This window comes from Anopheles arabiensis, chromosome X (genome assembly GCF_016920715.1).
Source record: "Anopheles arabiensis isolate DONGOLA chromosome X, AaraD3, whole genome shotgun sequence".
In the NCBI taxonomy this organism is placed as follows: Eukaryota; Metazoa; Arthropoda; class Insecta; order Diptera; family Culicidae; genus Anopheles; species Anopheles arabiensis.
The window spans coordinates 2,962,922-2,989,151 of NC_053519.1; the positions used below are offsets into that span (position 1 = coordinate 2,962,922).

The window sequence follows — 26,230 nt, forward strand, 5'->3', positions numbered from 1 at the left end:
AGCCTTTCATGTTCATCGCAAAAAATAGACCAAACACAAGCCGAAGATCAAAGACAACACCGGCAGCACCGCAGTGCTGAGAAACCGTACAAAGTAAACCGCCCACATGCAGCACAGTTGTTTCTTACCCGCCAAAACAAACTTTTCCCGGCCGTGGATATTTTGGTTTCGGCCGTTGCCTGCTGCTGAAGTGTAGATCAAAACTACACTACCGAGTACGTTCCATAAAGTGTGAAGAGAAAGATGCACAACAGAGCTCGGACCCATTCGAGAAAAATTACACGGCAACAGACGGAAATTGTGTGACGGAAAGAAAACCGCTTACAGAAGTCGCGCGTCTGGGATCAATTTGATTGATTTTATTTTAGTTTGTATTTTCCTCATTTTTCTATTCTGACACAAATTCTTACAGAACACACCTAATCATGAATTAACATCTCAATCAAATGGTCTTAGTTTTATTTTACTATACATTTCGTTTCGTGCGTATAATTTTTTGTTGTTGTTGTGTAAAATATCGTGCAACATACAATCAGATGTGGGGGAGGATGGGAGGGGGGGGGGGGAGAGGAGATGTAATTTTCTGCTGCTTTCTTATTGTTGTCAATTTGCACATTCTGAATGACAAACCGTTGCATGACTGGGGGTATTTTTTTTACTATGCTGCGGTCGAATAAAAACATTCTTTTAAAAAATAATACAAATCTCCACTTATCACGATGAATGTAAAAACGCCGAAAAGGTGTGTGTGTGTATGGTCTGGTCTCCATTTCATCGTTGATTTTAATGTATGTTCACAAGAATCCTGATGTTCCCGATGCTTCTGTTATAACAACGACACGAATATATCTATATGTATATATGTACAATCTGTTCCCGAGTTACGTGGTGTATGCGTCCCGAAGGACGCGGGCATAACTCGACCATCCACCAAAGCCGAATATCGCAGTGTTTAGCCAAATGTTTACTTAAGTAGATGTAATGTTGATAACAGTGAGAGATTGAGTTAATTTATTTGAATTTTTTAAAACATAAAGAAAGTAGCTTTTTTTTGCTTCAAATCTTTTAAAATATCAATAGAAAGGCGCATTTGGTTATGCATTCGACAATTGGTTTGTCACATTAGAACAATTTGTTCTAAGATGCTTCATGTTAAAAAAATGAAGATCAAACAAAACGCGTACAACAATGCACACATACCGCCCAACTCGTGCATGTCCAGAATCGCTCGTAAATCGGGTACAGACTGCCTTATCTAAAAATAAGATTTTTTTCAATGGGAGTACACCCTATACATACTAACGCTAATTGTTTTGTAAGAGACTTACGCTATCCTGCTTAATTTCATCTAATCATCCCCCATCGTCCATTCCTGACACTTTCATGGAACCACAAGATGGATGTGTTTGTTTGTTTGTTTGTTTTTTTCTCCTAAAACTTATTGTAAGCTATGCATTATGTTTGAAGACAAGATTGGATGGATTTACAGGAAAAACGAAATAAAAACGACACATTTACGATCCGCGCCAGGTTGATTTGGGTTTCATCAAACATTGAGGGCGTAGACAAAGAACTCAAGAGACGGGGGGTGTGTGGTATTGTGATGCCTGGACGAATGAGACAGCCCAAGACAACGGTATAAAGGGAAAGGAGTAGAAGGATTTGAAATAAACAAAAATAAGACTGCTACACTACTGCCTGTTTCTTTTCTTTTCTTACACCGAGTTTGTTCTCCATGTAGTTTGTTATGTTTTTTTTTTCACTTTTAATTACAACTTGTTAGTGTGTGTGTGTGTGTGTGTTTTTTTTTTATAAATGATACCTTCTCCTTTTTCTCTGGCAGAAAGGTGTGGAGGATTTGTGATACAGGGTATCTTAATTCAAAGCATAAAGCTATATACTTTCTCTTATTCCTACCCTAGTGTTTGAAAAAAAAAAGCCATGTCACAACGAACACATTTTCCTCTCGCGTTCACACGATTTACCATTATTTTTTCCTCAATCAACATAAAAACACATTCGCTTAGTTTACTCCAGCAGGAGAAGACAAACACTGGTGTGCGCGTCCGGGCTCCTCACCACAGGTTAGGAGACTCTCGTAGGATTTATATTTAATAAATACACCAAAATGTGTATATATCTCAACCATATACATTCTCGATCGCCAAAAACACGTGTGTCTTCCATTCAACAATGCACTAAGTTCTAAAAAGGTGTTGCTGTACAAGTAAAAACGATACGCTGAATTCAATCGAAAATAATATTTCTTCTTTTTTTTTGTTTATGCTAATACCGAGTTTTGAAATTGAAACAGTGTGCCGATATTGACAATGCAATAAAGCGCTGTACGTGAATGGTGAACCGATGAAACCCCGCGCTTTTCATCTTGAAGTTCGTGTGTGTTTCATCTTATCCTTCCTCTTCCGCTTTGTTGCTTTCCTGCACTCCAGTACACACACACGATTGAGTTGCTGATTGGCCCCAAACAAAAAAAAAAGGTAATGTGCGTCACGATGTAATAATAACTAACAGTGACGTATCTCCGGGGGTTGCACATTCAAGATGTGTGTTTGTTTGTTGGGGATGAATTTCTCTAAGTTGTATCTAGGATTTGGCTAGCCGGATTCTCTCGTTAAGTTCAATGTTTGCATGCAAAGCAAGCCATACTTGATTTATTTTTCCAATTCTATGCAGAAGATCCCTTCCGACATTCACCCCAGAGACGCGTCATTGTGTAGGTAAAAGGGACTGTTTTTTTTTAATGAAATTCTTTTGAGAAACAAAAATTGAAGAGAAAAAAAAGTACAGGACATGTTTGCAAATATTGTTCGTGATTGTGAATTCAACGCTTATAGCGGAAGTACGCGTGTCGTGAAGGAGAAATACAATGCTTGATCATCTCAACAGTTGTGGCGGATTTGTTCATGATTTTCTTTTTTTTTTAATATTTTCATGCATTAAAAGAGGCGTTCGAAACAAACGAACTTAGTGTTCTTGAGCGTAAAATATATCATACGAAAAACCGTGAACGTAAAAAAGGGGGGTTTTATCAACGTGATTGTTGTTTCTTTTGCTGGTTTCAAGAAGCATTTAGTTCTTTCTATAGTTCTCGTGTGGGGTGGGGGTGGTGGGGTGAGTGGCAATTTGCTGCACCAGTAAAATCATCAAAACGCAAGCAGAGCTACTACAGCAGCTGTTTGCCGGAACTAAAGTTTAAAAAAAAAAATGTTTAAAAAAATACCATCTGCAGAATGGGGGAGGGTAAAGCATTCCATCCTGCTTGCCATTACAAGCAACTGCGTACACTGTTGTGGTGGTACCGGTATAACCATACCATACCACCTCTGCTGGCCTATTAGGGCTTCACACACGCTTAGCACAATACTTCATTAGTTTGCCTGCTGCTAAAATCTAAATACCAAATTACATAAAATTTACGGTGGAACGCAATTACAATCCCACATCATGCGCTTTTGAAGTTAAACGTAGCGATAAAATTGAATAAACTACAACAAGCGCTCACTAAACTGAAAGGAAAATTCTGACCATTCACGGAATCTAAGGTTAGCGTCGATCGCCATCGAGCCAACGACATCCGACGTATCCCGCACAGAGAGCCCTTTGCGGGCGGGCGGAGGATACCAGAGCAAGTTACATCTTTTGGCGCTTGTTGCCCGGCTCGTAGTCGTCGCTTTCGTATTCGAGCTGCTCGTCCTCCTCGTACACTTCGGCCTGCTGGTGTTCGGCACTCGCGTACGCGGTGTACTGGTTCTGGTACGAAGACTGCTGAGAACCTGCTGTCACAGTTCACAGAACAAAACAAAAAAAAAACGGAAAACGATATTAAACGGTTTTGAGGAGGGAAAGGGAAAACGCCCGTAAAGCGCATCAATGGAATGCAACGTACCGTCGTGGTTGTTGGCGGAGTAGCCGCTGTTATTTGGTCCGGGCGAGCCGGGAGCCGACATCAGCAGCTCCTCATTCATAGGCGAACACTCACGCGAATTGTCAGTGTAGCTGGGCGAGACCGGCGCCGAGCGCGGCATGCCGAACGGTGAGCGAAAGCATTGCGAACCACGCTGGCGTCGCTTCCGGTAGCTTTGATCGATCAGCTTCAGCTCGCTGGACGGATCTATCCGCCAGAAGCTACCCTTGCCAGGTTCGTCTTGCGATCGCGGTACCTTGATGAAGTATCTGTGAGAGAATGGGTGTAGAGAATGAAAAAAAAAATGATGAAAAACAAGTTTTAAAATTAATTAAAATTGCGCAAAACTCTAGAGGTCAGCGATGTCAAACTTATTTGGCGCCGCAGGCAAAAATGCCTCTGACAATAGTAGCACGGGCCGCAGAGCCTGGTTTTTAAATGATATTATTTGATATAAAAATCAGATCGTTTGCATTTCTTTTAATTTCATTTTGCGATAACGTTACAATAGTTAAAACTTTGATGTAAAATAAAGTAACAAAATGTGTCAGATCATTTTCAATTCGCCATAGACTTCTGACATTTCCAAAATTTCCATAGTTTTGTCATGACTAACTACGTTGGTTTATCCAATACAGAATAGCAAAATTGTAGCTTTATATTGATTTCATTTTGATTATCAATATTTTTGAGCTGGTATTGATTGTGAAAAGCATTTAGTGCAAGGTGCCTCGTAACCGTTACTCCCTTCCTGCCATTATATCCATAGAAATCCTCATTCGTTACGGCGATCAAAAACAGAATCATGTATCTAATAACATTGGTCTTGGTAGGATGCCTCATGGAATGGTTTGTAACAGCCTCTATCAAAAGTAACACGTTTTTGTGCTGACATCTGATTTCATCTGTTTTCGAAACGTTTTGCAGAGGTAAAATATTCTAAGCTGCCTTTCCCAAAAACAATATGCCCTGCGTTTATGTTTGGGTTTAATATTCCTGTTGGTTTTGGATGTTTTGTTAACTTTTCCAAGTCTTTTTCTTATAGAAATTACATTTCTTGTCACCAAGTACCTTGAGTATTACCTTGCATAAAACAAAAGTAATGTTCCAAAACCACATACAGATAGGTAAGATACGTCCGGACATTCCGGAGTTCACACATTTGTATGAGATTGAAGCTAAACTGCGAATTGTTATATTAAAAAAAATATTCATCAAATATATGTTACTAACAATTGTACTCATCGGAAAGGGTATAGCGGAATTTTCATCATTTTTCCAGGTGTTCTCATAGTTGTGGGACACTTCCTTGATTCTTTCTTCTGGGAAGGGACTTCTATTGGAATAGGAACAGACTTCTATTCTATAGAAAATTGGATTTGTCCAACAAGGGTGCTATAGAGTCTAATTCCCATTACATTAAGTTCATTTCACGTAAGAAGTTGATCTCTTCATATTTCAGGCGTTCGGAATTGACTGCTATGTGTACTGAAGAAGAAGAAATGCTTCTACAAATAAATTTAGGCTCAAGCGGTCGCGGGCTACACCGAAACACCTCGCGGCCCACCAGTTTGACATCTCTGCTATAGGGGTTGTTTCGGCCACGGAGGCGGAAACTGTAACGCCACTTACCGGTTCAAGCTCAAATTGTGTCGAATAGAGTTCTGCCACCCTTTGTTTGCTCCGGTCCGGTAGTAGGGATAGTTCTTCGAGATGAAGGAATAGATCCCCGAGAGAGTCAGCTGCTTCTCCGGCGAGGCCGAGATAGCTTGTACGATCAGCTGCGCGTAGCTGTACGGTGGCTTATCGCTCTCCAGTGATTGTGTGGCCGGGGCTTGAAATTCCTGCGACAGAAAAGAAAATAACAAAAAAAAAAAAAGAAAAACACGGTTAAAACACCATCGCGCAACTAGCACAAACGGTCACAAACACTCACGGAATAGTTGTTGTTGTTGTTGTTGGTGGTGCCGGTTACGCTGGCCGGGGTGTGCTGATGATGGTGATTGCTGCTGCTGTACTGGGCAAACTCGTGCACGTTCTGCCGTGGGCTGGTGGGGCAACTGTTCGCAGCACTGATCGTCCCGGTAGGGGACGGGTATCCGCTGCCGCCCATGCCGTGCAGCTCCCCGCCCCGACAACTGCCGCCGCCTCCCCCACTGCCGGCTCCACCGCCACCGCCACCGCCGCCCCGTACGGAGCCGCGAGATACATCGCCGAGCAGACCGACCGTGCCGACCGCACCACCGTGCTCGGAGGGAATTGAAATTTTGAGCGGTGCGTAAATCACACTGGAGGAGGGCGACTTTCCACCACGGTTGTGGTGGTAGTGGTGCTGCTGGCCGCTGCCAGCTAGCCCAACGCCGCCGCTACTGTTGCCACTGGCGCCGCTGCCGCCGCCCTGCGACATGCCGCCGCTCATCGATGCACCGCTGATGGAGCCAGCGTGCAGCGGGATGCCACCGACCGGTCCGGTACCGATCTTGACCGGCGTGTGCTCGTTCAGGTCCACCAGTATACCGTTGTTGGCCTGGTCGATCAAATTTTCAAACTGGATCTTGATGTTTGTACTAGGGAAACGGATGCTGCATCTGGAATCGGACCAAATAGGACACACGCGGCAAACAGGCAAAGCAAAGAGAGAAAAACAGGCAGTTAGAATAGAGCAATTTTTTTGAATACAATCTGATTTAGATTCATGAATCTTAATGAGATTCTTTTACATGATTCAATGAATCTGAATCTTGATTGGAAAAATTCTTGAATCTCAACGATTAATGAATCTTCAAAGATTCATGCATCTCAAAAGATACGATTAATCAATTTTCACAGATTCATGAATCTCAAAAGATATATGAATCTCAAAAGGTCCATGAATCTCAACAGATTTATGAATCTCTAAAGATTCTTATATCTCGGAAGATTAATGAATCTCGGAAGATTAACGGATTCATAAATCTCCAAAAATTAATAAAACTTGAGCTTCTTCTTATTCTTCTTTTTGGCGTAACAACCTACGTGGTCATGCCAACCTATACAGGCTTTTGAGACATCTTGGCAAGTACCACTCAGCCGAATAGTTTGTTATGCCATGCGAGGCTTGAACCCTTGATGGACATGATTTAGGGAGGACTGGGCAAGTTCAATACTCTAAAGATTCATGAATCCCTGGAGTCATAAGAATTTTAATGGATTTATGAACCTTATAGATTCATGAATCTTTGAATATTCATGAACCTTTTGAGATTCATGAATCTTCAGAGATACATGATTCCTTGGATATTCATTAATCTTCAGAGATTCATGATTCCTTGGAGATTCATGAATATTTGAAGATTGATGAATCTTTGAATCTTTCGAGATTCATGTATCTTTGAAGATTCGACTCAAAATTCGAATCACTCATCACTCAAGATTCATATGAATGAATTTCAACGGAAGATTCATGAAACCCAACACTAATACAAAGACGAAGAAGAAGAAGAAGCGGAGAGCCTCGTGCGCACTTACAGTTTTGGTAGCTTGTACGGTTCGCCGCTTTTCCGGTGAAACACGTTATCGATGAACACGCCGTTTTTGCTGAGACAGAACAGCGTGAACTCGTCGTTCATGTCGTGCTGGATGATGAAGTGCTTGCGGGAGATGAAGCTGTTCTTGCCGACGTGGAAGTCCACCTGCGATTTGGACGAGTTGCGGCCGACCTCGATCACGTCCTCGCTGATGAGCAGCATGTTGTCTTTGCTGATCAGCCGCCCGATGAAGTTGTGATAGTTGGCCGTGTTCGGGCCGGACAGGCCCATCACGCTCGGCTCGCCCCCGCCGGCCGCCGGCAACGGTGTTGCCGGTGCTGGCGCGGCCGCCGGAAGGGCAGCCACCCGGGAGGAGGGGCCGCTGCTGCCGGTCGCACCGGTCGCAGCAGCGGAAGCCGCCACCTTGCCGGCGCCATTGCTCAGCTTCGCCGACGCGGTCGACAGCGTGGGCGATGGCGAGGACACGGGCGAGGACGCCGACGTGCGCCTTGAGCGGAGCGGTGTAGTAGCCGGGTGGCTGTTGCTTGAGGTGGCTGCTGACGATTTTTGATAGGTGGAGGAGGGGGAGCTGCCCACCAAATGCTGGGCGGCGGCACCGGCACCACCGGCGGCATCGCCGCCGCTGCCCGCATCGCTCTGATTGATTGATTGTTGCGGTTCCTGTTTGATCAGCTTCATCTCGCCATTGTTGCCGCGCGGCGGTAAACAGTCCTGGGCTGCGCTTGACATGTTTAAATAGCTCATACGTAACACGCGCGGATTTCACACACTCACAGACACACACACACCCGCAGTGCAGGATTGTAAAGGTAACCCACCACGGAGGAATCCTAACACCGCTGCTGCTCGCTAGTAGTTTGGTTTAGTGAGGCAAACGAGCGGCTAATTTTTCGCATCGTACTTTAAACGCCGCTCAACCGGGGCCAGGCAAATCGAATAGAGGCTTCCGTGTCACCCACTGCCGCAGAGTGTTTATGTATGCAACTTGACTCCTTTTTTTTTGTTTTGTTTTTTTGGTGTTTTGTGTGTGTTAATCAGTCACGCACGCTGCTGCAGTACACATTAACCAAAAAGTTTGACATAAACTGTCCGTAAACACATCGGTTGCGCCCTCGGCGGTGACGAGCAATCAAACACTCACACACAACACACCCGTCGTGTTTGGCTGCTTTTTGCGATGTTTCCGATTCCGAACGGGGCGCTACAACTTCGATGTGTGATAGGAGACCGAAGATTTAGCCGAACACTTTAGTGGCTGAAATGAAAAATAGGAATACAATTAGATTACAGCTGGCAGGCAAAAGGTGTATTTGAAAATTGGAACAATCATGTGAACAGTTTTTTTTTCTTTTTTTCCAGTAAGAGCAGCGCTGCGCGCTGGTATTGGTTTATGGCAGGTAAATAAATACGAGCATTGCCTCGCAGCAGCAGCACCACACCGTTTGATGTTTTCTATTTACATCCCAGCAAGTTCCAGCGTGTGTTACACTACACCAAGCGGAGACGACGACTTCGACCGGCAGACTATTGCGCAGTTTTCTCGCGGAGAAAAGAACGTGTGTGTACACAACACCGCGACAGAAAGAAAGAAAAAAAAATCCCAACGCCGATACACTCGGGAGGAGCAGCAACATCGCCACAATACCAATTGTTGGCAATGAATGTATCCACACCAATTGATTTTGCGTCCCTTGGAGGAAATAATGAAAAAAAAACGACGACGATGACGACGGGTTGTCGACGCGCGCGCATGCGTACAGCAGGAAGCACCTAATCTAAAATGAGGGATAATGTTCCTTTGCTGTTTGCCGTGAAGCAAAAACACACTGGCAACCCACCACACCCCCCCCCCCACATATGGCCATTAAAATAACAAAAAAAACGGCTTGAAACGAAATTGCCTTTGATGTGGTGAGTGAATAAGAACCTTTGAAGGTTGAGGTTGATTTTTGGAAGCAAAGGATAACAACAACAACAAAAGACAAGAAAGAACTACATTTGATCACTATGATACACACAACCTCCTCTCCAGCGCACGTCCCTGCGCCTCCTCAACGCACAACACACACACACATTTGCCACAACATTTAACGATCAAACAAAATGCCATCCATGTTTTAGCCGAGCGCTGCTCTGCAACAGGGCGTAAACGGTTTGGCCTCGTTGCCCGTAAGACACTGTCCGTTGTCAACTAGAACAACAAACAACATGGCGGGAGGGGTGGTGGGGAGGGGGCAGTAAGAAGAGTTAAAATAAACCCCGAAAATCGCACAATCTTGCACAAACACACACGCGCGCGTGCACGCACTCGCACACAACACACGGGCGAGCATGCGGGAAGGGCGGGGGCTGGGGGGGAGAGGTGTTCAGTTTCAGCAAAAATCAGCAAAATCAAGGGTCTATTACACACACCACGGGTCGGAATCGAACCACCAACACACACACACACCTTTCAGCGGAGCAAAAATTTGGCAACAACAACAATCTCACACACCAGTTCGGAAACAATAGCACGCTGTACTGCACTGAACAAAACATGGAGGACAATGGCACTGCACTGAACAAACAGCAGCGCGCACACGGCAAACATGTCCGCATGTAAGCATGTGTTATTCTCCCTCAGCCCGTCGATACGTCACGGCCAAAAAAAAAAAAAACGGGGACAAGAAAGTACCACCTATACAGGCTTACCGGGCCCGAACGCACACAGCTGTATGCTTGTGGTAGCAAACATGCGCGCGCACACGTGGTTTGGCGTGGATAATTATTACGAAATTAAGATGGTAAATCATGTGCGTGTGCACGGCGGCTATCTGCGAGCTGGGCGCACCCCGATAGGACAATAAAACCGAATCACTCCGCCCAGGCAGATTCGAGCGGATGCTCTTAAACTCAACTGCGCTTCGGCGATGCGCTTCGAAAAGCTGTGTTCCGGAGATGCAGGACCGACACGGCACGTTCACTCACATTATGTCAGAATGAAAATACATTGCTCGCATTGGCAGTTGACAGCTATCGGCTACACACCCGACCCGTTTGTACACGTATGCGCGATTATCGCAAGCGAGACGCAATATTCCGAACTCCAAAAGCACCACTTGCACACACGCGTGTTCAGTCTTTGTTTTGCTGTTTCGCAAATATTTAGGCATGGCTTAGGATTTTTGTTTTACAAAAACACTACAATCACAAATCCCTTTGAACTGCGTCACACCGTTTGCTACACGATCGTGCGATTATCGCATTTACAAACAACACAACGAATTAACAATAAAAATGAATTGATATTTGTAAATGCGATTGAAGTCTAAATTTAATTTTAGTATACCATTTTCAACAGCTCGCACAAAAAATTCCCTCGTTCTGTAAAAACTTCATTTTTTTACCGCATACGGCCGCTACCAGACACGCTAATACGGGATTTTCCAAGTCACTTTCGAATGGTGTTATTCACCGCATCCAAGATGTTTTTCAACAGTTGTCAATGGGTTTATTTGTTTCAAAATGAAACTTCAGTTTCAACACATGATTCTCAACATCTGTCAGAGAACTGTCAAACTCCATCCAGCTTGAGTCGTGTTGAAAATCATGCTGTAGAAATGAAAAATTATTATGATGGAAATGAAATGTCAGATCGATGTGCAAACAACATTTTGCATGCGGTGGATAACAATGTTTACATTCGTAACTGACTTTGAAAAGCCTGTAAATCATCGTAACGTTAAAAAATGACAATAAAAACAACGCTTGTTTTTGTAGACAAAAAAAACATCCCAGTTTTTTTCCCTCGATTTGGATGAGAATAATTGGAACATTTTAGTGATATTTGTGTTAACTTGTTGGTTTGCACTGAAGAAACAAACTAGCAGCAACTTCTTTTGGAATTCGCTGCGCCGACGGGTGGACCGAAATCGGCCAACGGACGTTCAACGACAAACTCAAAAAATTTACGCTTGATTTGTATGAGAGAGCATAGACTCCTTGTCAAAAGACGATTAGTTTAGACAAATTACTGGTTATCCCCGATATACATTATGGCGGGAAAAAACACGTATCTTGAATTTTCCTATATTGTTATATACATATTTTAGCCATTACATTAATTATTTGAGTAAGATTCTGCCTGAACCATTTGGGAACTTATTGATTTTTTTTAATTCGGCCAAAAAAAATTGATTTTGCATTCGACAATGTATTTGAATTTGCTCAAAAAACTGTAAAGTTTAGAAAAAACGCATCTACGAATTAGCGTATCTTGGGACTACAGTATCTTGGAACTTGGAACATGTACTTTTAAATTCATTTTATTACTGGTTTTGCCATATAAAAAAAATTGTTTGCTTATATTTTAATATCACATCTAAATCAATTTTTTTTTTTTGACTAGCCAACAATAGTACATCCACTGCTGTTTTAATAAATAATTTCATAACAATATTTCTGACAACAGGCTCTCGTTAAAGTCGTATAAAACATTGCTAAAAAAATCACCTTTTTATAAAAACTTTGTGCAAGCATTTCTCAGAAGCCTATCATGCAGAAACTGTGCTTAGAAAAAAAAATAATGATTTTGTCCATCGTTTCCGAGGAGCTGGTGGCATGCGACTATCGCAAACGAGCTGTCGTGTAGCAACAGTGTAACAACCTTGAAAAATAAGCATTTCGTTTCCATTGCACTGGCATTGTGAGCCACTTTTCCGATCGGCTTCGGTTATTTGTTTCATTTTACGAGGAAGTAAAAATAAAATAAAACAACACTTTTGATCGACAACCAATGGGGGGGAGTATTGGTTTTACCGGAAAAATCATTGTTATTTTTTATATACGCAGTTAAATATTTTGAAGCTGAAGTCAGCACTCCATGGACAAACCACACACAAAATAAAGAACCTATTTTCAGCCTGAAAACATGTAAACAACCGATTTATTGCTTACCCTGCTGCTCCTACTGTATGTCTTCTATTGATACTGAGATTATTTGTTAATACATTAACTGAAACACACTCAAGTATTTTGATAGAAACAGTTTTAGACGATGGTGAACATTTAAAAAAAGGAAGAATGAAAAATCACACATTCTCGCTGCATGATTGTTTGTACACAATTGGTAAAATCCAAAATGGCTGAACGCAACTGTCAAACGGGGATGTAAATACAACCCGGTTGATGAAAGATACAGACTGAAAATTTAATTCTTCTAATTTAATACACAAAGCACACCAATGACAATTGAAAATAATAAAAAAAAACATCGAACTAGTTTTTCATCCCTTTTTGGAGATGAATAAAAATCGTAAAACATGTGCATGCATGAGGTGGGCAAAGCAATGGTTTAGCGACAGTAGAACATTCTACCTGTGTCATTTGCCAGCTAACCTTGTGGTGCCGATGCCACACTTCGAACAGGAATAGAAGAGTAAAACGGAAAGTTATAGGCAAGAAGAAAGAAAGAAAAAACAAGACACTGAGACCAATACTGATCGACCAGGAAAAACACACTTTTGGTCACTTTTGAAAACTATGTTCCGATACTATCGTTCAATAACCATCGCCCAACGTTGGAGACTATATATTATCACGCCGCAAATAAACGGGGCCCATCAAACATATTTACACTGCAGACACACATGCACACGCACACACTCACTTATGGGATTATGAATCAACCACACTGTTGAATAATCTATAATTTAGACCACTTTTAGCGGCAAACACGGGCGAAAAACAACATATTCAAGCGATTTAGGTTTGCGCATCGAAATAGGAGGACAAAAATAATGTTTTGACTAAACTTTGAACACCACACCTTTACCGACACACACACACACACACACACGCACACACACACTGCCCTCGGCAATTTCCTGCAATACGAGCAGCAACACCGACTGGAGCGCGCTTGTTTGAGTGACAACAAAATAAAACCGGGCAATGACACAACGACATGCTCAGACGCAGCAGAGTTGCGGCAAATTGTTTTTCTTCAGAAATTCTTGATATGTCACCCTACGCGGTTTACAGCTCCACATGCCGTGTAATATACGTTGTTCTTGGCTCTCTTATTTTATGGTCTATTACATGCACAATGTTGAATTGTTAATGCATAAACCAACAAGTCCCTGGACTAGGACCATTACAGGGTTTGTCAAGTCGAATTTTATAAAAAAGGGTTTTTGATTAAATTAAATTCAGGTCACACACTTAATTTTTTCACTAAAATGAAAAGCTGTCAAATTGAAAGAAACCGTACAAATCGAGTATCACGGGTCGAGTGCTGTACATTGCGGACTAGATGTGGACATTGACGAGTTATTCTATAACCTTATTACATCGTTACTAGTTGCAGTCGTCACCGGCGAATTGATTTAATCAAAATAATCTTTTTTCATTTTTTTTTTAATTTAAGCGAACTAAACGAGAAACGAAAATAATTCAATGCAATGGAACATCTATGGCGTGTATAAGATATTCTATTATTTTTTTTACTTTTACTGAAAAAGAAACCTTTTTTTCTTAGAATGTCAAACTCACTCGCACAAATATTAACATAAACAAATCAAATGATTCTATCGATCGTTAATGAGTTCGTTGCTCGTTCGTCGTGACGACAAGTGTGAGCCTCCGGAAGCTTTGACAACGTTATTCGATAGCTCTGGACGCATTCCTGCTACTTCTGATTCAATTCCCGGCACCCTTTTTTTTACTGGCACAAATTTGCACACACAGAGCAAGCGAAATGACACACCAAAGTCCTATTTTATGCAGAATTTGATGCTGACGACCTCTCGCTCTCGCTCAGCCAAAGTTGCTTTGGGTCGCCCCCCCCTAAGCCAACATAGTGCTTTTTCGCACTAATACCAAAATCCGTTGTTTGACATTTGCCTCGCGCAGTTTTACACGCACACATTCACACACACACACGCTCAAAGTAAATGGCGCGTCAAGTTGGCTTATTATTTCAACTTATTTGGTGTAGGCTATTGATTTGATTCAAACAAACAAAAAGATTCTTAAAACATCCCCCAGCGTCAAATTGCTCTAATAAGCTTGATAACCACATATGCATAGAAATATTCGTATAAGAATACCATTTGCAACAGGATCGAGGAATACGATTAAAAAAAATCAACTAGAAATGTAAACAAAAGTCTGTGCGGGACAAATTTCAAGCTGCGTGCCACCTCCTTTCCTTCACTTTCTTTCATATTGTTAGCTGGTTTGAACTGTAGACGTTATGAGACATAACGTACCATTATCTACGCTAAGTTCTTAATTTTGCGCAACTTTTAGTGTAATCCCGTATATATTTATGCAGAGATAATCCAGCAAAAACTACAACAGAAAAAAAAACACACACACACGCGCGCGAGGGACAACAATCGGGGTTAGGCGAAAATCTTGTGCAAAGCTCGGGAAGGAACAGGAAAAAAAGCGTTTCGCAGTTGTGTGGGTTATTCTTTGTTGCTTCATTTTTTTTTTCCTACATGGAATTTTGCATGCGATGTTCGCAAATAGCGATCGTCGCGCAGTTGTGTACAAAACGGTGTTGCACACACACGATCCGGCGGCGGGTGCGAACCGAGCACATCCGCCGCATGAAATGGCACCCACAAATAGCAAAATAAACACACCAACACACATCCTGCGTCTCGCTACCAACACACATCCATCTGGTTGTCAGATGTTTATATGCCGCCTCACTTTCTACGGTGCGGTGTGCAGAACTATTCCCTAGCTACGGGTTCGCCGTATTTTCTATCAGCCGTTGTTTGTTGTAAGTTTATAGAGGTTATACTTTTTTATTCCTTTCCTTTTCACTCTGCTTGCAACCATGCCTACGAGTGCCGCGCGCCTCGCCAGTGGAACATGAAATCCTCCAGCTATGGCGGTGTGTGGTTTATGAAAAGCGTCAAAAAGTTGGCCGCTTACGTGAAAATGCGTTTGTGCCCATAGCCACCTTTTCCGCGACCTGTTCAACAATAGAACCGGTAGTTTGTCGGCGTTTGTATGCCTCTCTCTCTCTCTCTCTCTCTCTCTCTCTCTCTCTCTCTCTCTCTCTCTCTCTTTGTCTCTTTTTCTCTTTCTCTCACTTGCGTTGCTTTGCTGTGTTGTTGTTTAAACGCTATCTCACAAATGTTTAATTTTAACTTTCAATCGCGGCGCGCCGATCGAATGTCAAACAAGAATACAGTTAAATTAAATGCGTATGCCGCTGTACCTTGTTGATAGCAGATCAATAACATTTGTGCTAGGTGTCGCCACTCCCACAGGTATCTTTAGAATGCTCCCGGCTGGCAGACGGATGCGTTATTCCTCTAATTTCGTCGCAGTAGTTGGATGAACTTTTAACACTTTCGCCGCTCTCCAATGGACTAACAATCGTCTCTAGCTCGCTAAAAATGAGACACCCATATCTCATTGTTTGGATTTAGCTTGAATTTGCCTAATCAATCACTCACACACTACACGTTGAACCCAGCCGCATTCGAACTATACAAAAAAAACGAATCGAGCTCTATAGTTAGATGCGTACGCTCAAACACGCAAGTGTTACTGAATGCTACGTGCAGCTAGAGCTCGCAAACGCCGCGCGCGCGTGTGTGTGTGTGTATTGGTCGCTTCGGTTGGTAACACATCGTCGCTTTGATTCGGATTCCGAGTACGCTTGCCTGCGCGCGTGTATGTGTGCGCTTTGTGATCTCATCAGTCGGTGCGAGGGCGCGCGCAAACGGCAGGCTTTGCAAGTAAAAACTATGAGAACAGAGATAGCAGCAGCAGCAGCAGTTGTGTTGTTTGTGTGTTTGTGTATGGATGTGTGTATGTCCAGCCAGCAAAACAGTCATGCATTCTCGCTCTGGCAGATGGCAAACGCTGTGCACAGAACAGAACAGCATGCCTGTTTTGCCTGCTGGGTTATTTCCTATGTTATGTACAATAGCTCGCGCGTATACAGCAACGAACAGCACCCAGTAACGTAATACGCCATCTTTGTTTTTTTTTTCATTCTAGTGGCTGCTATAGATATTCCGCAACACACAGCGTTTTTCTAAAACAAAACACACACACACGCACGCACGTACACGCACACACACTAACACACTCGCTGTAATATATTATTTTTGTTTTTATTAATCTTATACCAATGCGATGGTAGTGGATGCCGCATCGCCTGAGCAATGTATATTTGTTTATTTTACTGTATATTACATGCGAAATCAACCTTTTCTTACAGCATGGAAATGATATTTGCCTTGGATGTTCTTGTGCGAGTAAATAAAAAAAACACCGGGTTCATTTTTTTCTTGTTTTGGCCCCTAACCCAATCGTCTTAAAAACTCAAATTGCCTAACGATAATAAAATAGTAAAACCACTTACCGCATCAAGCATGCACAGCAGACGTAGCTTTGTAGAAACGATGAACACCGGAATAGTTTTAACTTTATGCAGCCGCTCTAATTATACTTTCGCACTACGGCGATGCCGAAGCGATGCTAAAAATTCAGCGCAACCGAGCTGACTGTAGCCGATAATCAATGCAGCGATAGGCGCATGCCGGAACTTATTCGATCCCGGCGTTTCCGGCTCGCATGGGAGAAACTTTAACAATGTAATTGGTGTGTTTTCATAAACGATTTTCAGGCATACGCTTGTGCGAGGCGAGAAGGAACTTGCTAAACGTCAAAGCCTTACAGCAAAGTGGCCCGGTTTGTACACTGCGTTACAAAAAGGCATTGCAGTTCGCCGATTATTCGGGAAACTAGGCAAGGTATATGCAGACGGAAGGTAGAGTTGGACAGAACAAATTGACATTCGTCGGAAATACCTTTCTGAAAATCGCGGATGTATTGAAAATTATACAGCGGGTTTGACATAGCAATTGCCAAAGATGGCGCCGAGAGCTAAACGCGATCAATAAAACCGTAAATTCGTACGGTTCGAAATCAGCGAACAAACCGTGGCCGGTCAATCGAATTCAACGGATTATTGAAATGAAAAACGAGGTCTTCTAAATAAAAACCCAAGCCAGAAAATCAACATGGTGTCCTGCTCTGCCGGGCTTTATGTTACGTTGAGCAAAAAGAGAAAGCATGTTAATTTAGAATAGAAAGATGCGATGCGTACCCAACAAACAAAAATTATCCGTACGATCTAGTTGCCTTCCCAACCAGTCACGGGAAGCGACACGGCGGCCTTTTGGATCGCCCAAGGACTGTGCAGCAACGAGGTCCCGTAATGTAGAACGATTTGACAAGTAGGCAAAAGTTCGTTACAGGCAGTTTGACATCTAAGAGCCCTTTTCGATTGAAATTGTAATCGTGATTAAAATGATAAATCGGCCTGGTCATGGCATGAAAATTGTTAATTGGATTCTACAGGAAGAGTATGTATGCCTGTAATAATAGTAAATGTTTGAGGGTATGCTAACTTTTCCAGGACTTTCTGCTGTCAAATGGCATCCAAGACAGCCAATCCAATTTTGGCTACTATTTTACCTCGTGCCTACACAGTCCTTGGGATCGCCCTTTTGCTCATATACTGTTAGAATTTGTCAAAATGGCATTAGCTGGTACACTTTTTTTTTCTTTTTTCGCTCAAATCTGCTCAACCTGCAGCTGGGGAAAAAGATGATAAGTGGAGACACTCTCTTCTTTTCATTTGTGAGTTAGTAATGGTTTGGCAGGTTGATACAAATAAATACAAGCGTCCCCCAAGCTACGACCCCCTCGAGTTAGGAAATGGTCAGAGAAGCGCCGCATGCGATTTTCCCTAGTGCCACAATTCCACTAAACGTCTACTAAACGGTTCCTAAACGGCTCAAGCTCTCAACCTTAACGGAGTTCGTTTAGCCTTCGTTTAGCAGACAGTAAACAGACTAATTCATTCTAAAAATAGCAAAAAGCTGGTGACGCCATCTGCTGATGGGATAGCCACACGGAGCTTTCTTCGCTTTGTGAGCTTTCTCATTCTCTCTTTACTGTTGTATTGCATTGAAGTTATGCATCGCTAGAACTAGAAAGGCAATATGGTTGTTTAAATATTAAGCTCCAAAGTGTATCATCTGTACTGAAGCAAGTGATCTGACCGCACGACCATTTGTATAAATTTTTGCTCGGAAAGTTAGCCATATATATCCATAAAGGTCTTAAGCTTATTAAGCTTATTGAAACACATTGCAAGAAAAGGACTATGAATATTTGATTTTCCAGTCGTTTAAGATTAATCTGTGGCGCTTGGGTTGTTGTGCCAAAGAGGAAGAAAGAAGGTCAGATATGTTACTAAGAAGCTCACATCACCTTAGCTTTTTAGTGGGAAATTTAAATTATACGGAAGAAAGAGTAAATCTATATCTTTGTTTCACTCATTAAAACAATCTTTTATTTGGATGCATTATCCAAACAAGAACATCAGGAAAGTAACGATTGCTGAAATTGGGATTTCAACAGATGATTGGAGATGATGAAAAAGGGTGAAATGGTATTCAGTTACGGAAATAACTGCCACAAAGAGAAGATATGCTGAGGCTTGCTTGATATGGTGAGCCAATTGAAATATTTAGTCTGATACTGAATTTATCACACATGTTCAGGGATTCAGTGAAACATTCTTTGTACGTCTGGAAAAAGAGACATATCACAGTGACAGGTTGATAGATAAAAACAGGAACAGTGAAAAGTATGATTAATTGTAGCCTACGAACATCGTACTGCATCGTCTTGCAATTTGTAGAAATCCCGCGAATTGTGGTTACAGCCCGCCATCCGGTCCATACTAACTAATCATTGGGAAATTGGTTCGCTACTAACAGGCAAACTAACTCGATAGAAGGCAAACCCTGACTAAGCTATACAATTTACAAACTTTTAGTCTCAATTCAGATGCCACTGCTGTTAATTATCTCACAGTTATGATTGTTGTTATCAATCGACCGCGATTAAAATAGCTCATATATTATTAACAATTCAAAAATAGTTCAACAATTATTCCTAGAGGATGAAAGTAGTGATGACTGATGGCTCATGGATGCAATAAGCTCACGCTGGCGTTGAAGCAGATCATCAATTTGTATTTTGTACATATCCTTCACGTCCGCTAAATCCAGCTGCAATTCTTCGGTTTTTTCCACCGCCTCACCATACATTTGCAAAAGAGCATCATAGCGGTTCTGCAATTCTGTGTGTTCCTCCTCTAATCGAATACTGCATTCAAAACGTTCCCGAACCTATAAAGGGAGAAGCAAAAAAATTGGGTTAAAAATATTTCCGGTTGAATTCTCGCCAAATCATACATACATTATCTAGTTCGATGGTAAGATTTGATATTTCCGCACTTAGCACATTACGTTCCTGCTGAAACCGAGAGACTTCCCATTGAAGCTGACAGATCTCGCCATCACGTTGCTTAAGTGTAGCTTGCAAGGTCTCAAGATGTGATGTCGTGTTGAACAAATTAGGTAAATTATATCCCACATCCACTATTCCATCGTTGAAAGGCTCAACCTTTCCTAGGGAAACTGCATCGTCCTCGGGAGTAGTCCATGGAATGCTATTTAATGAATCCGGAAGAGATAGATTTCCAATACTAGTAACAGAAGAGGCTTCTACAGGATGCATATCCATTCCAAACTGTTGGATTGAGCTATCAATATTCGGATCACTCTCGTTGGCTTCTATTGTGGCTGTTTGCTTTGTAGGGGGTATTTTATCAGCACCATCTAACTGTGCTTCGTTTTCGTGAGCATGTTCGATAGTAGGTGCGGCTTTCTTTTCCAAGCTCTCTTCTTTACCCTCATGCTTGTTGCAATCTTCAAGACGTCGTTCGGCCTCAAGAGTCTGCTGTTTTAATCTGGCTACAGCTTCTTTGGTTTGAAGCAGCGCAGCTTGCAGACGTTCCTCCAAATTAGTGATGCGATTTTGCATGGTGATAATAATATCTCGCTGTGTTTTCTCTTTGTCGGAAATTAATTTGATACGCTCTAAAGCTTCGGACAGCTGCTGGGCAAATGAAGCATCCCGTTGTTCGCCCAAACGTTCTTTGTGCCGCAGCAAGTTTTGCAATGAATCAAGCTGTTTCATCAGCGGCATTGTGAGCAGGGCGGAAGCATTTTTTTCTTCCTCCGTGCGCAGTTCGGCAGCTTCTAGTTTGCGTAACACTTCCGCATGCTCATTTTTCGCCCGATTCAGTCGTTGTCCGTAGTCCTGTTCGGTTCGGCGCAGTTGCTCACGCAGATCTTCTAGCTGTAGCATGAGCACTTCATTAGTTTTCTGAAACGTTTGGGAGTCAGTTTTGCAGTTTTGTAGCTTGTCCAACCGTTTCTGTAAATCGTGGCACAGCTCTGATTTTTCGTTCAGTTCGTTGCGCACAAACTCCAACGACTTGCGCATCGCTTCACTCTTCTGTATCTGATCATTCAATTTATCATCTAGCATCGCGCGCTCGCGTTCCAGCTTGCCCTTTTCAGACGTCAGCTTGTGCACAGCATCAATTTGCGAACGCTCTACTTCCTCCTTTGCCGATAACGATCGTTTGAGCCGTTCGGTCTCTTGCGTCAGTTCGCTTATTTCATCACATTGCTTGCTAATCAGTGCGCTAGATTCTTTTTCCTTTGCACGTAATTTTTTAATAATATTAGAATGCTGCAAGACTTGCTTGGATAGGCTTTCCCCCTCCTTTTGCAGCTCGTTGATCATAAAATCTCTTTCGCTCACTGCTTTATCCATATCGCACTTGGCGACCTTTTTGTCCGCTTCCATTCGCAGTGCATCAAATTTACTCTTCAGATTTTCCTTTTCCCGAATAGACTGCTGAAACTTGCGCTCCAGGGCAGATAAACGTTGCATGTACCCGTCCAGATCAGATCCACCCTCCCGTTTCGCTTTGCTCTCAAGCTGCGCAGTCAGCTGTGCGTTTTGTTCGTTTAGCTCCGCATTCTGGCGCCCAAGTTCTACCAGCCGGTATTCCCGCTGCTCCAGCGTCTCTGACACCTCTTCCAGCCGTCGCATCAGCTGTTCGGTTTCGGGCAGATGGCTAGAATCGTCACTGTTGCCGCTGTTGATCGAAATTTCCGACGGTTCTCGCGTGTGGCCGCGGCGCCTTTTGATTAGCATCATATCAAAATTTTCACCCTTTGCAGTGGACATTTTGAGTGGACTTGTGCGGTAGATGCCACTGTTGGTGCTGCTAGAATCGCCTCCGTTTGGGCTGGAAATAATTTCTATATCGGACGACGTCGTCGTCTCAATTTCATCCTCGCCTAAACTCTGAAACAAATTCTGCCCCGCCCCAAGACCACCGAGTGTCTCAAAGGCGGCATCCGAAAGTTTGTCCGTTGTTTCAAACTGTTCACTCGAAGCGGTGCTCGGGAAATGGCTACCAGCAGCACTGCCGCAAGACTTTAGGTCCTCAAAGCTGTGGGTAAGGTCAGTTAGTTGTGCTTGAAATTCGAGATTCTCATAGCTGTTTTCCAGTTCTTGCTTTGAAGTTAAAAATCGCTGTGATGGCAACGCATCGGACAATTCTTTTGAGACTTGCTGCACTGGATCGCCGGCTCGATTGTTCGGATCCTTGTCGAAACTTTCTTTGGATTGCGGCTCTTCGCACTTTTCGCTTAATGTTTCTATGGTTGGACTAGCAACACCAACGACGTTCATCGACGGATCGGTGGGAATAGAAAACCGATAGGAGCTACGGCCAGGTGCAACAGTAATGGGAGGCGAGTTTACACACGTTTCCGGGACAGTATTTGGTTGCTCGGACAATATGTACGAAACAGTATCACTCTCCACACTGACGTATTCCTCGTTCCTGTCAGGATGCTCTTTTACGCCGGTGTACTGTTGCCCTTGGTGCGCATCGAAACGTGTACTATGATCAACAATAACTGGCGATTCCGTGCTAGAACTTGTTGATGTTCGTGTCGTATCGATTAGTTCGACCGATTCTGCTCCTTTGCCATCCTGCACATTACTCGCCAAAGGAGATGGTTGACTAGGTGACGTGATGATTGGGACAGCAGCTGATGAGCTGTCTGCTTCTGTTGTCGAAGAAGTGGAATCATTTCTTTTCTCAGCAGCTTTAACACTCGCGTGTCGCAGATTTGATGGGGTTTTAATGGCGTTGCTAGACTTTGCAGTTGATTGTTCTAGCGATGTGCCTGTGAAAGAAATGCATACCATCACAACAACGTTACATTGCTCATCGAAGGTCACGAACGTAACACTAATTGCATACCTTCGCCTCCATCCGCATCTAAATCAACGGAGCTGGGCTGCAACACATTCGTGCGTTCGGCCGTAGGGTGTATAGAAACGACAGAGTGCATTGAGCTATTTACTAACTTTTCGCCACCACTGGTTTCAACACCAACGCTAGAAACACTGACGATGGTCGTTTCTTCCTCATCTTTGATATCCAGCGCTTTATCGATTTGCTTCTGTGCCTCTTTGAGGGCATTTTTCGCCAAATTAGCTATGCCCGTGGTATCGAACCAACTCATCTTTATCAGCTCTATGTTTTACGTTCCTTCAATCAATCAATTTGGTGTCGCAGCTCACATCACCGTGTCGAATAAAAACACCATTTTTCTTGCCAACTTTGATCGTTGCTTTTAAAAGCATCAGCTGGGAAATGTTGACCAATGGCAGCTAGCACATAAGTGGGTGTGAACTTAGAACCATTGTAACTTTCAGTTTACGAATCACAATTCTTTATTATTATATTTCTAACACGACACGTCATATGATGTTTGTCAATACATGTCTTCATAATCTACACCAAAGTGGATATAAGGTTGTGTCCACACAATAGCGCATGTGCGTGTATGTGTCAAATTTGTATGAGATCAAGGTGTTTACAGGAGGCTAGGTGGTGGAAGAGCACCTCCATCACCTAATTCCAGTGACATTTTGTCATTTTAAATCGTAGACCGTTAGCCCACTGCCAGACACACCGAAATTGTTAATTGGTCCATGAATTTTTCAGGAAAAGTGTGTATGTCTCTAGTGATAATAAATTTTTGAGGGTTTAGAGAATTTTCAAGGGCTTTCTGCTGTCAAATGGCACCCAAGATGGCCAAAGAAGCCGCTGCCAGACATACCGTAAAACCACCGTAACGGAAAAGTTTGACAACCGAAAAGTAACGCTTGTTATTGTAAACAAACTAAACCGAAAAGAGGAGCGTTACAATTTTTCTTCTTCAATTAACTTTTATATCTTGGGCACCAGCAACGAGCTGATTGGCGGCACCAGTATTTGCCACATTGACAAGAGCCACCTCGTACCAATGTCATGTATTAAAAAGCTATAAAGTTCCACCAAGTTCGGTACGCTTTTTTAAAAAGCCTTCAAGTTTCATCGTGAACCATACACATCAGGCTAACTAGCCGCAAGGTTCAAGGTTCAAGGTTCAAGGGAGTACCAACCCAAGTGCCATAAATCCACTAAACGGCTTCTAAACGACTCAAGCTCTCAACCTAAACGGAATATAGAAAGACTTCGTTTAGCAGACGGCAAACGACTCATGCTAAAAATACCAAAAGGCTAGTTGCGCCATCTATTGGTGGGATATCCAATCAGTGGAGCTGCCTCGCTTGGAGGAGAGTTTTCTCATTTCCTCTGCACTGTTGTATGGTTTCGCATTGAAGTTATGCATCGCTAGAACTAGAACGGCGATACGATTGTGTAAATGCTAAACTCCAATGCTTACCACCAGCACTGAAGCAAGTGAGATTTGAGTAATGGATGTTGGTGTTTTGATACCCACGTATCTGATCACACGACCATTCATATAGATTTTTGTTCAGAAAGTTAGCAGGCTAAGATGAAACTTGTCGAAACACATTGCAAGAAAAGGACAGCAATATGATGATGAGTTGTAATACGCCATCTATTGAGCAAACCAATAAAACTATAGAGTTTTCGTTTTTATTTCTATGGATATTCGATCGATCTTTGGCGCATTGGGGATTTTTTGTGTCAAAGCCCGAGATGGACAGAAAAATACTAAATGAGGTTGACAGTACTTTCCATTGTCTAATAGGCTTCTATTACGGTGGTTTTTCGGTGTGTTGGGCAGCGGCCTAAGGCTTTAAATAGACGAACCGAGATCGTCACGGTACCGCGAAATTCGCGTATGACTTGAGCTGTAAATTCTGTTATAAAATCTGACAGATAGGCAAGATAATCACGGTTCGTGTATGGAACCATCTGAGATCTGGTGACGATTGAATGTGCCAAGAAGCATTTTTTTATCAATTTGCGAATCAAATTATTTAATTCACAAAGTTTATGCAAGAGTAAAAAATAGGAAATCTTTTCTATTACTTCTTTTCACATTCATTTATCTCTATCTATAAGACGGATATAAGATTTAAGTTGAATTGCTACCCCCATCTACTTGATTTTTCTTTGCTAACGAAAGAATTGTTCGTTGATAGGGTAACTGTACCAGTTTTCGGCAGCTTAGTGCAGCTGCTTGGTGTAAAATAGCAAAAATAATGTTATTTGGTATATTTTGCTTTCAAAGTTATGTTAGTTTGGTTGATAAAATACCCTAGTATGTTGTGATTTTCACTTTTATGAGTTTTAGATAGCTTTTCGATGAAATATTCATGAAAATGCAAACATTGGTTTTGCTCCTATTTTCGGCAGAATGTTCCTATTTTCGGCAGATTTTGTTCCTATTTTCGGCATCGCGAATATACACTGAAAAACGTTTGTTTCGATGTAAATAATTAGGATAAATTATTTAGATCATTTTAAAACTGCTTTATCCCTTAAAATATTCATTAAAACTGGTTAAATAGTTAATTTAATGTTAACAATTTTATTTATCGTACTGTCAGTTTTTGACGTCTTTAGGCTGCAAAATGCTGATGATGCTGTCAGTGACGGTCATAACAAAAACTAACAGCAAAACAATAACCAAAAGAGTTCCCGCTTTCGGCAGACTATCGTAACTGAACCATGCTTGTATTCTACCTTTTTTAATGTGCTTCAAATTTTAACATTTTCAATAAAATTTTAGTTATATTAGGCTGTCTTAATATTGCGTTAAAATTTCTTCAGCATTTACATCTGATCTCACATAATTTTGAATTTCAATCGGGTCGCTATGGATTGCCAACCACAATCGTATCAGAAGCCCATACAAATGCAGTTGCAAAGGATCCAAACATACGTAGAAATGATCCATTGCAATCGTTTAAATGCACATGCATTGCAATCCATATCAATCGGATTATGATTCAAATTTGGATGACTATAGGTGTACACAGCTTGTAGCGCAGTGGAACCTGGCATAACGAGATTAATCGGTTTCAGGGATTCTCTCGTTATGTAATGTTATGTGAAAAACTCGTTATGCAGGGGACTCTTTTCCATATGATTTGAAAGAAAAGTGAGGTAACTAATTACGGTTATAAATAGTAAATTATCAAAATTATAGAAATAATTAATGTTAACCAAATGCGCTCTATATTTTACATAAGCTCGCTAAAATACATATCCTGAACGTAAAAAATATTGATCGCTACTCGAGAATTTACTCGCTGTGAGAGGCATTTGTTGAGTTTTTGAATTTGCCCGTAATGCGAAAGATTAGTAATAAGGGGTACGCTTTATTAAGGTTTCAACTATCATTTTTAACACCCATATCAGAGAGGAGATTATAATCTTTATAACTTACTTTTCATAATCAAATAATGTTTTAGGCAGATAAAAAACCATGATAAACACAATTAAAATTCTGTTAAGGAACAAGATTTCATTTATTGCACTTAA

The 26,230-nt window shown here is 42.1% G+C and overlaps 1 protein-coding gene across 9 annotated transcripts; it reads right to left on the bottom strand.

The window, feature by feature from the left end:
* Positions 1-337: 337 nt before the first annotated feature.
* LOC120905911 (forkhead box protein K2-like) lies at positions 338-23,232 on the bottom strand. Of its 9 annotated transcripts, XM_040317241.1 has the most exons (7): positions 15,912-15,930; positions 15,671-15,845; positions 7,433-8,707; positions 5,862-6,513; positions 5,558-5,769; positions 3,908-4,194; positions 338-3,797 (listed from the first exon to the last, which is right to left on the bottom strand). In XM_040317241.1, the coding sequence occupies exons 3-7, from the start codon at positions 8,194-8,196 to the stop codon at positions 3,652-3,654; spliced, it is 2,061 nt and encodes a 686-aa protein (XP_040173175.1). In that variant the 5' UTR covers positions 8,197-8,707; positions 15,671-15,845; positions 15,912-15,930; the 3' UTR covers positions 338-3,651. The 9 variants fall into 9 exon arrangements, 8 of the variants coding, with proteins under 8 accessions (XP_040173175.1, XP_040173174.1, XP_040173182.1 ...); XM_040317240.1 differs by having other exon boundaries at positions 15,671-16,012; XM_040317248.1 differs by having other exon boundaries at positions 338-3,794; positions 15,671-16,011.
* Positions 23,233-26,230: the final 2,998 nt, after the last annotated feature.

Excerpts from the sequence above, each read along its gene's own strand:
- LOC120905911 (XM_040317240.1), bottom strand. The coding sequence starts at position 8,196 with ATGAGCTATTTAAACATGTCAAGCGCAGCCCAGGACTGTTTACCGCCG. Across the intron at positions 5,770-5,861 it reads ACAACAACAACAACTATTCC|GAATTTCAAGCCCCGGCCAC; the intron begins GTGAGTGTTTGT and ends TTTCTGTCGCAG. Across the intron at positions 3,798-3,907 it reads CTCCGCCAACAACCACGACG|CAGGTTCTCAGCAGTCTTCG; the intron begins GTACGTTGCATT and ends GAACTGTGACAG.